Here is an 11,064-nt window from a genome sequence, read left to right as displayed (position 1 = left end):
TAGCCAGGCAGAAAATGCCCGACCAAGTTTGTACCGAAATACTGCCGATCTCTTCTTCAATAGGTCTCGCATTGATTTACGACTGGAAAATTGCTTTGGTGATAAGATAAATATACAGCCTTTTGACAATATTTGGAAAACAATCAGTAAACAACATCTTATGCATGCGTCATTTGTAAACGTCCAATTGTTATTGAAATCTTCAACACGTGACTAGAAACTATCGTAACAGTACGTAATCTTCAAATATTATAAAAAGCTCCTATTGCACGAAACCACGCACATATCGTTATCCTTTTGATGAAGCTGGTTAAGTATACCATTTTTATCGTTCATTATTAGGATGATACTTTTCTTGATCTTCAGCCTTTTATGCACAGTAAGTTGTTCCAAAGATGGAGAGACGGGCGGCTATTTGCTGGACAGAGCGAGTGATGATGACATCAATGCTGTCAGACTTCGTTTAGCGGAAGAGAGAGAACGACGCTTACTATTGGAGAATGACGTTGAACTACTGACTCTAAGATATGCACAGCTACAAAGAATGTTGAATCAAGGTTAGTCTCCATTATCTGTACACACCGATTAGTCTGCCTTTCCTCGTGGATTACAATTCATACTTGCAGCTTTTATATCAACGAGATCTAACATGAAGGTTTTGAACACCATATTTATGTGATAGCTTGTGAGGGTATGTATAGCAAAGTGTTCTTCACTTGGTGATTTGCACTAAATTGCTTCAGGTTTTTCGTCATTTTAATTTTCGTCCATAACCAATAGTCATTTTGCGTTATTAGAAATTTCTTGCAGTCGGAGATCATTTGCAGAGAAGAATAACACATTATTAATCATATATTTAAGTCTTCATACTAATGAAATCAAAGGACATTATATTATTTATGACCATCCGGATCATACCGACAGATGTACTTTTCTTTTTGGAATCGAGGATTATATCGACAAAGCTATATCATTCAATTAGTGATTTTTACTAAGCCGATTTTGTTTCTGTCGTGATTTTAGGCCCATTACATAAATAATGTTATGCATGTTTTCGTCATTATAGTTTTGTTGCGTAAGGACATCTTTTGGAATTGAACTAGAAACATGTTTAATAATACCGTTAGTAGATTATAAATAAGGATACTTCGCCAGACCCACATTTCATGGCACTCTCGTTGGTTATATATATTGTTACCAAGCTTACCCCATCATTAATCATTTTGAGATTTGTTATCCGCGAGAAATATGTAAAAATACTTCCAAATATCGCTCATCTACGAGGGAGTGTAATTGAGCAATGTTTCAAAATTATCTAGCCTGTTTTTACTTGTTTTTACTTAAATTAAAGGGATGTGACTATGCATGATTTCAAGATGTTCTACATAGTTTCGAAATACAATCCCCAACCAGGAGATAGTGATGTGGTGGCGGAAATGTGCTGAAGGTCGGTACAAGTATGATCAACAATACCGTTTTCCTGAAGATTTCTAACAAATACTTTTTATTTAAATCGTTATTATTAAATTATTCTCCACATTAAATATTTCCATAAAAAATGTTGCCACTTTCTTTAGAGTGTCACATGAAGATAGTCAGTAAACCTTTTTTTTTTATAAGTATAGCTCCAAGACTCCTTTCTTACGAATGCTGTCGTAGTATGAAGAAGTTAATGTGATAAAGATTTTGATTTCTTCGTATTTTCAGCTATGTCTCCAGTTGGATTTGTCGCAAAACTTTCTAGCCACACGACCATCCAAAATGGCGAAGTTCTCAAGCTGGACAAAGTGGACATGAATGAGGGAAATGGTTACAATCCAGGCCTCGGTGTATTCCGTGTTCCTGTAAGGGGCATGTACATGCTTTCTATCACCGCGATGACTCGGGGAGAAGGTTTTCCAGTGCACATCATTTTGATGAATGGCGACAAAGAACTGACGCGTCTTTTTGCTGGGGACGTTGCTAGTGGTCGAATGGTTGGGGCAGTGTCAGTTCCAGCAATTCTTTCTGCAAATGACAATATTTTCATCAAAGCTTTTGTATCGCATGCAGGATTTTACGGACAATATTTTACGTCTTTTACTGGCGTACTTATTCAACGATTGGCTTAATAAATCCAGGTTTATCATAAGCCTGAAATGTTGGAGTTTCTATAAGTTTATATGTGCCATTTGATCACCTTTTGTTTCCAATACGGTAACTATCATTTCGCTTCAACTTTCACCCGAATCGTTTATGTTATAATCATTCACTGTTAATATATATATAAAAATAAATTTCATCTCTAAGGCAAATTAGAATTTGAATAACATTCATTGTCACGATCCTCCACAGCTAAATGGTAATATAATTGTTAGTCTACGGCTATCATTGATGAATCCATATACTAGTAGGCACACGCGACTATTTGATGCGCATATTGGTAGACCGGTTGTGGCCAGTGCGTAATCTCACTCAACCAGACTCTCTTGCGTCAATGGCAGAGATCTACCGCTAACTAGGCTCTACTTAAATTCTGCAGAAGTGTCTGATACCAATATTGATTGCTTATTTCGTTGTTCTCTTGTTTTCTTCTTTTAGAAGAATTTACTACCTGTATCGTAAAGTCCGTAGACACAATTTGTGCATAGGCGATAAATGTAAACATGTCTATTATATAATTAGGAAGTGGCAGAATACACTGATTCAGATTCATTTATTGCTAGTCTCGTTCAACTAGATTCTCTCGTGTATCGGAGATGTATAAATCAGCATCCCCGTGAGATTCATTTGCATTTTGACCTGAAATGGAGGCAGGAAACGGATTTTTGAGGTTACATCTTAATAAATCCAAATACATCTGCATCAGAGTGAATTTAGTTTATCCTGATGCCTAGATGTATTAAATGATGTTAATTTCGATTGGCTTTTGGACTTCCTTTTTAACGTATTGGACCCATTATTTTCTTGTACTTGCCCTTTTTCTCCAAATCTTAAACTTATTTCCTTTTTTACAATATTTTCGAATTTAAATTTTATTGTAAATGTGCTAATGCTCATAATTTTCCAGTTAATTGAACGAAATTTCTTACATTTTAGTTGCCAACGATAAGAGCATGATATAATAACCGGAGGTGTTTTCTGTAAGTGATTTATTTGCCTAGTTGATCACATTCGGAAACTTCGTATATACCTTGGTAGGACCTATGGTTGAAACAGTGTTAGCATTCTTTCAGCATGTATTATATTTCTAGATATGACCTATATTGCTGGGATCGTACTGCGTTCTAAATTTATTAGTGCATATTTTTTGGACAGCGTGTCTTGGCCTTAGTTTTTAGTAAACATTGTCTGAACATTGATTGAAAATATTCGTAATCAGTATGTACACGGAGGCTTCATCTGTAAACTATGGGCTCATTATCATTAAAAAAGCTGATTTAAGGTCAAGTCAAACTCGAGATGCTGTTTGGTTTGCTACTTGTGTTGTCTTTGACGTTGTTGTTGTTTTTGTTGTTGTTGTTGTGGGGTTTAACGCCATATTTCAGCACACGATAGGCTACGCATGGCTGCCAGTATTAATGGTGGAGGAAGAACCCGGTGTCTTTGACGTAATTAGGTCTTTATTCATAGTCCGGACGGCCAAATTTGCAACAATAATAAGCTAAATATTTTGTTTAAAATCGCAGTCTTTGACAAGAGTAACGTTTTGTTGAGTATGGTAGTTTAGAATACAAATACATAACTTCACATGGCAATATCTATAATGCGTTAGCTGCCTTGTTTCTTTAGAATGAAACCAACTTTGATAAATATTTTATTTCCAAAATTTAAACGTGAAAACTAACAAGATTGTCTTTACAATATTATTTAATGACGTACATCCAGGTTTCATTCTCTATACGTATGCTAGTATGTCATATACGTGTGTACACTACTCCATACAAATTAACATAACTATTAAATTCATTTTCAAATGTTTCATAATGTTTATCATGGTCAAAAATATATTTTTTGTGGGATATATAGGTGAGATTAATTTAGATTCTATCGCAATAATAAATGATCTATTGTTTGTAATTTGTACTTTAATTGCTTTTAATTTTTGTGCACTCTGGTATATCTATGTATGATACTAATCATTTTGCTTTTCGATAGGAAGAGCTAAAGAAATTATTATATTAAGAAACTAATGTATATATAAACAATTTGTGGATCCTAAGCAGCCTGTGACATCAAGTACCATGTTATACATATTTGGATAAAAGTGTTCTGTGTCATAAAGTCATAACCGAGGTACTGTAGCGTCTAGAGGACTAAAAACATGATTCAGTTGGACTAGGTTACAAAACCCTAGCTTGCCGCCTTATTGGTTGGTACAAAACTGGTTGCATGCCAGAAACAATACAAATTTCACGACTGAATGATGGCGATGACAATAATGTAAAGATTCAGCGTCACAAAACCACATTTCACGACTGTTGCAGACTGTAATTCAACAGAACCGATATTCATGCAGAAGTGAAGACGAAACTGCTTGATGAAGATAACGTACATGTGCCCGAGAAGTACACTTATAAAAGCGTGAAACAAACACACCCTTCTACTGCAATATGTTTTTTTTTTTTTTTTGCACGGACTTGCAGACGTAGAGTTATTAAGTGAAGTATTAACATTTAAGCTGTGTGTCAGGAAGTGAGTTCTCAATCTACATTTTAAAACTCTGCATGCTAAACTCAGTACTGATGACTTGATTTCCCAAAGGGCCAAGTACTATTTGAATTGCTTTGTCTTCTGAAAAATAAAGTACGCGACACGAAATCATCTGAATAATCTGATCTCGAAGATACTAACTACATTAATTGGACTTGTGTCCTTTATCATGCAAACTCGTATTGAGAAAATTGGTCACAAGTGTTCAGAATGACACATCCAGTAAATATACACATACCTGGATGAAACGGCTTAGGACCGATGTGACTGTGCGTTTTCACACAACCAATCTAACAATTGAATCCTGGTTTACCTGTAAGTAATGGAAACCCACAAAGAAGAACGCGACGTCGTTTTTGTTACCAATCAGGACATTGACTCTGATCTAGAAAAAACCTGTGAGTATGATGCTAATAATTATCTTGTACTTTTTATCTGGGCCTCAGCCGTAGTTAGCAGACACATGTTCAAACAAGATTCAGTTGCTCATTTGTCTCCAAGTGCTTGTAGGAGTCTGTGTCTAATTTGTTTTCGGCGCTAGTTTCTATGATCCTGAATGGTCCAGACATCAAAACACAAACTACAAGATGCTTATTCAGAATACTCTCACTCTCTTGCATCCAGCCTCGGCTAACGTTGGTACGTGAGAAAGCCTGCCAGTAGCTTCTCGTGGGTCGGTGGTTCTTCCCTGGGTTTTCCAGGGTTCTTCCTCCACCAATTATACTGGCCGCCATGTATAGCCTATCTTGTGCTGAAAATGGCGTTAAACCCTACAACAACAACAACAACAACACTCTCTTGCAGCTGTCGATCTCGGATGACAGTTATTTTGACAGGGACTATTAAGCACAGCCAAGAACGACAAACACCACTTCCTTTGTATATAGGTTTCATGGTTCAAATGAAGTCTTGCAAGCGTGATCTAGTGAACACTCTTTATCACCTTGTATTGTTTCCACCACTAACCTTAGTAACATCATCTAACGACACTATGAGATAGATAAAACTGTCCTAAACAAAAAGAAAACTTAGTACACTTGCTAAATGGAACATAATTCCAGTTCAATAAGTGCACGTGACTTATTGCAATATCAAAGTGATGCGATCAGCTGAGATGTATAGACTACAAAGCAATACTCATGGACACATCCAAGATACTGTCAAGAGGACTAGGGCTCACCTACCAGTATTTGCCATCATTATGCCACCTTTTTCCCTGTGTAGAAAGAAAAAAAGAAAAAAAGCACATGTTCCAAATGAAGAAGGACCTAATAAAGCTGACTGTTAGATTTAATTACTGTTATTCTTCACATAAGTCAATTATTTTGTTATTTAATTGAGTAAGTCATAAATATTTATTTTTTTGTTTCAAATTTTTCTTTATCAACAGTTACATACCATTTTAAAAAGTAGTCATATACAATACTAAATTGAAGTCTTTACATAAACTACTTGTTGAGCTGTTAAACCTTTTAACAATTTCTCCCAATATTTTATGTAAAATTAGAAGCATCCGAATTAGGGCATATAAGTTAATAAGTGTTTTTTCTATTGTTTTCTATATTCAAGTAGATTCCTAATACATTGCCACCCATCTATGTTCTTTCGCTATGTGATTTAAGTCTAAAATTGCTATTTAATAGTATGCTTTACCCTATTAAATTTGATTCACGAGAGTTAAATCTACATCTAAAATCCTACCTTTTCTCAATATATCTCTCCTGCTTTTATGTAAGGTGAGTATCTTATAGGCAGACACTACTATATGTTCTATCTTTAAACTATTCAAGGCATTCTTTCTCATAGTAAGCATTCCCAATCCACGACAGTGTTTAGATTCTTTTACATTATATAATATTATTTATCAACTTAAAAAAGGATACAAGGCTTCAATTCAGACAAAGTCAGAATGGTCACTCCCCTCCCTGCCTGCACGCACACACAAATGCATGTATCCTGTTAAGGTATGATATATATCATAGTTTCTACATTATTGCTTAGTCTCTGCTTCAAGTTAGAAACGAAACATTAAATACTCTGCAATTATGATTTTATAGCATTTGTTTTTAAAATGAACTTTATCCCTGTCCATTGGTTCAGGGTATTTGTTATTTATATTTATGTCCATAAGAAAGCACGTCTAGCACTTGGACTGAAATTTTATGAATTTGATATTTAACGATGCTCCATATATCACGTTTACTTTGTTATCCTTGTGTTTACAAACGCAGCGTGATATATTATTTCATGTTTACTATGCTCCCCATGTGTTTACAACTACAGGCTGAAAATTACACTCACTTGTGAATATATTTGAAACCCTTAACATTCTCTTTTTCAACTGGCCCCATCAAACTGGAATATAATTTCCCACAACGGTGACCAAATTAACTTTCCTTTTCATTGTCTGTACCCTTTATTTGGAGGGTTAAAATATTGCTTGATAATTGCCATCAAGGTTAATCCACCATGCATCAATATGGAAATCAAGAAGCAAGGACGTTTCTATCCATAAATGAAAACTGAAATTATGATTGAACAGTGCCATACAAAAGAGGGAGACATTAACAACAAAACAATTTTATAACAGCAATAATAAACAGAACGGCAAACAATTAAAAAAGAGACAAGAAAGCAGTAGAAGAAAAAACGCAAACAAACACAGAATAATTCGCCTACAATAGACCAACGATAGGGGACAACCTCCAAAAGATACTGATGAATTCAGCCAGAAATGGAGACTTTCAGGCAGAGTTACTAAAAAACGAAAATGGGAAACACAAAGAGTACTTTCTCATAAAGCTACAGTTTTGTTCCGAGGAAAATATTGATTAAAATGCGTAAAAATTTCAGTGCAAATCTAGAATCTTTTATTTTGAGAGGAACACGTTTCATTGCCAATCTTGCATGTAAACGACTAAAGTAGTTTAACTGAAATAAGACAGAATAGTGGCAAAATAATGTATTACGACACAGACAAGTCATTATCAGTAAACTAGACGACAAAAAGAATGTCGAAGTAAGAAAAACAGATTGGCCATATAAGCGAGTCAAACTTTAAACTGAGAGATGACAACATTCAACAAAGAATTTGACAATGACCCAACCGAAGAACACACAAATGTCTTATGACTTATATCAATAAACGTTCATAAAATGTGTGAAAAGGGCCAACATTCAGATGAAAACAAAGCAGAAAAAAACATCAACCACAAAGGATTTTTTCCTCCTGCATTCAAGATTTGGCATTTATTTTGCATCGATCGTATTATACGTAAGCCATTAAATTCTACTATGCCAATGATTTCTGGCACTGATCACTCTAGGGAGAAAATAAATGTTTAAATATCTCGACTTTCAAGATGACAACCTAAGTCTCAACACACCCCTTTCATCTTTATAACACAGCTGATGTCCTAGTTAAAAGTAAAAGTCGGGAAACTTTTCCACATAATTATATATTGATTTTAATGAATGTAACCTCCATGTACATCAGTATCCCACATGATATATATATATATATATATATATATATATATATATATATATATATATATATATATATATATATATATATATATATATATACATGTGTGTGAGTGTATGTATCTTGGCATCCGTCCGTCTACGAGAGACGATGGCATAGCTCCAAAGTACGCTTTTGCTTATCCTTCTTTTTAGCTCTCTTTTCAGCTTGCTTTATTCTTCTCTTTTCCTCTGCGTTTTGAACTCCCTGCCTGACAGCTAGACGCCAGCTGGAACGGTTGTTTGCACAGCTCTCCCAGTCGTTGACATTGATGTTTGCTGTCTTCATATCCTTCTTGCAAACATCTTTGTAGCGCAGATGTGGTCGTCCAGTTGGTCGTGCACCTTCTGCTAACTCCCCATATAACAGGTCCTTGGGAATGCGACCTGGGTCCATTCTCTTGACATGGCCGAGCCAGCGAAGGCGCCTCTCGCTGAGTATGGAGAACATGCTGTTCATGTTGGCGCGTTCTAGAACCTCTGTGTTGGGTACTTTGTCCTGCCACTGGATGTGCAGAATGCGCCGCAGACATCTCAGGTGGAAGCTGTTGAGTTTCCTCTCGTGTCTTGCATAGGTGGTCCATGTTTCGCTGCTGTAGAGAAGTGAGCTGAGCACGCACGCTTGGTAGACACGCAGTTTGGTCTTCTCTGTGAGGTTGGGGTTGTTCCAGACCCTCTGGTTAAGTCTGGCCATCACTGCTGCTGCCTTGGCAATCCTGCCGCCCACCTCAGAATCAATGGAGAGTGAGCTGGAGATGTTAGACCCGAGGTATGTGAAGTTCTCGACAACTTCCAAATTGTACCCATCGATGGAGACAGAGGGAGGGGAGTCTGTGTCCTGTGCCATGACATTTGTTTTCTTCAAACTGATGGTCAGTCCAAATTCCTTACATGCATGGGAGAGGCAGCATACCAGCTGCTGAAGTCCATCTTCCGTGTGTGATGTCAAGGCTGCATCGTCGGCAAAGAGCAATTCACGGATGAGTACCTCTGTGACTTTAGTCTTAGCACGGAGACGGGCGATGTTGAACAGCTTGCCGTCAGCCCTGGTATGGATGTACACTCCCTCGCTGCAGTCCTTGAATGCGTACTGGAGAAGCATGGAGAAGAAGATGGCAAAGAGCGTCGGTGCAAGGACACAGCCTTGTTTGACTCCGCTAACGACTGGGAATGCTTCAGATGTTGCGCCATTGAAGCACACTGTGCTGTGCATGTTCTCGTGGAACGACATAATGACAGCAAGCAGACGTGGGGGGCAGCCGATCTTCTGCAGGAGTCTGAAGAGTCCACTCCGACTAACCATGTCAAACGCCTTCGTCAGGTCTATGAAGGCAATGTAGAGGGGCATCCGCTGCTCGCGACACTTCTCCTGCAGCTGACGTAGTGAGAAGATCATGTCTACAGTTGACCTGCCGGCTCGAAATCCACACTGGGATTCTGGGTAGACGCGGGAGGCTAGGATCTGCAAGCGTGCCAAGGCAACACGGGCGAAGGCCTTTCCGACGATGCTGAGGAGGGAGATGCCCCGATAGTTGTTGCAGTCGCTACGGTCTCCTTTGTTTTTGTACAAAGTGACGATGTTGGCATCACGCATGTCCTGTGGGATGTATCCCTGTTCCCAGCAAAGGCAGAGGAGTGTGTGTAGGGGCTGGAGCAGTGCTGGTTTTCCGCTCTTGAGGACTTCAGGCGGAATGCCGTCGCTTCCAGGAGCCTTCCCACAGGCAAGGCAATCGATGGCTTTTCCGAGCTCTTCCAGGGTGGGCTGTGTGTCTAGCTCCTCCATGACAGGCAGGTCTGGAATGGCGTCCAGGGCAGTTCCAGTGACATTGTTTTGGGTTGCATATAGCTCAAGATAGTGCTCAACCCATCGTTGCAGTTGTTTCCCCTGGTCTGTGATGACTTCGCCCGTCTTGGACTTGAGGGGGGCGGTCTTGTAGCTGGGGGGGGCCTGTCGCTTTTTTGATACCCTCATACATTCCTCTTGTATCCCCGGTGTCAGCAGCTGTCTGTATACTGTTGCAAAGGTTCAGCCAGTAGGTGTTGGCACAGCGGCGGGCGGTCTTCTGGGCGTTATTCCTTGCAATCCTGAGGGCTTGTAGTGTTCTGGGGCTAGGTGCAGCCTTGTATGCCAGAAGGGCTTTCCTCTTTGCCTCAGTCACGGGCTCCATCTCCTCCCAGTTTGCCTCATACCAGTCGACATTCTTTCGCTCCCTCTTCCCGTAAGCTGTGATGGCTGATTTGTACACAGAGTCACGGATATGGGACCACATGGAATCAATGGTGTCATCAGGTGTCACTTTGGTGAGGGCTTCCTTCAGTTTGCTGATGAACTGCTGTGTTTTCTCTGGGTTGCTTGCACAGTAGGTGTTGATACGTGGGTGACCCTTCTTCTTGGCGTGGTGCAGCTTCTTGGGTAATATTCGCACCTTGCTGGCCACCAGGGAATGGTCCGTGTCACAATCGGCACTGTGGTAGCTGCGGGTAAGGAGGACATTGGCCAGTTCTGCACGCCTGGTGATGACGAGGTCTAGCTGGTGCCAGTGGCGTGAACGTGGGTGTCTCCACGACACCTGGTGGATCTCCTTGCATTTGAAGAAAGTGTTTGTCACACATAGGCTGTGGGAGCAGCACATCTCCAGCAGTCGCTGACCATTCTCGTTGATCTTGCCCCTTCCGTAAAAACCGAGACAGGTGGACCAGGCCTCATGGTCAGCTCCCACTCTAGCATTGAAGTCTCCTAGTAAGTAAAGGCTTTCATTGTTGGGGATACTGGATATTGCCTGATCCAGAGCCTCATAAAACTTGTCTTTCTCCTCGTAGGTGGAGTAGAGGGTTGGGGCGTACACA

At 39.2% G+C, this 11,064-nt stretch overlaps 1 protein-coding gene across 1 annotated transcript; it reads left to right on the top strand.

Moving 5' to 3' along the window:
- Nucleotides 1–262: 262 nt before the first annotated feature.
- LOC149807546 (complement C1q-like protein 4) lies at nt 263–4,054 on the top strand. The gene is made up of 2 exons (XM_089967573.1): nt 263–557; nt 1,708–4,054. Exons 1-2 carry the CDS (start codon nt 344–346, stop codon nt 2,109–2,111), a joined length of 618 nt encoding a protein of 205 aa, XP_089823699.1. The 5' UTR covers nt 263–343; the 3' UTR covers nt 2,112–4,054.
- The last annotated feature ends 7,010 nt before the right edge of the window (nt 4,055–11,064 follow it).

This window comes from Sinohyriopsis cumingii, chromosome 1, assembly GCF_028554795.1.
Source record: "Sinohyriopsis cumingii isolate HCF-2022 chromosome 1, ASM2855479v2, whole genome shotgun sequence".
Lineage (NCBI taxonomy): Eukaryota > Metazoa > Mollusca > Bivalvia > Unionida > Unionidae > Sinohyriopsis > Sinohyriopsis cumingii.
This window is presented reverse-complemented; position numbering and strand designations above follow the sequence as displayed.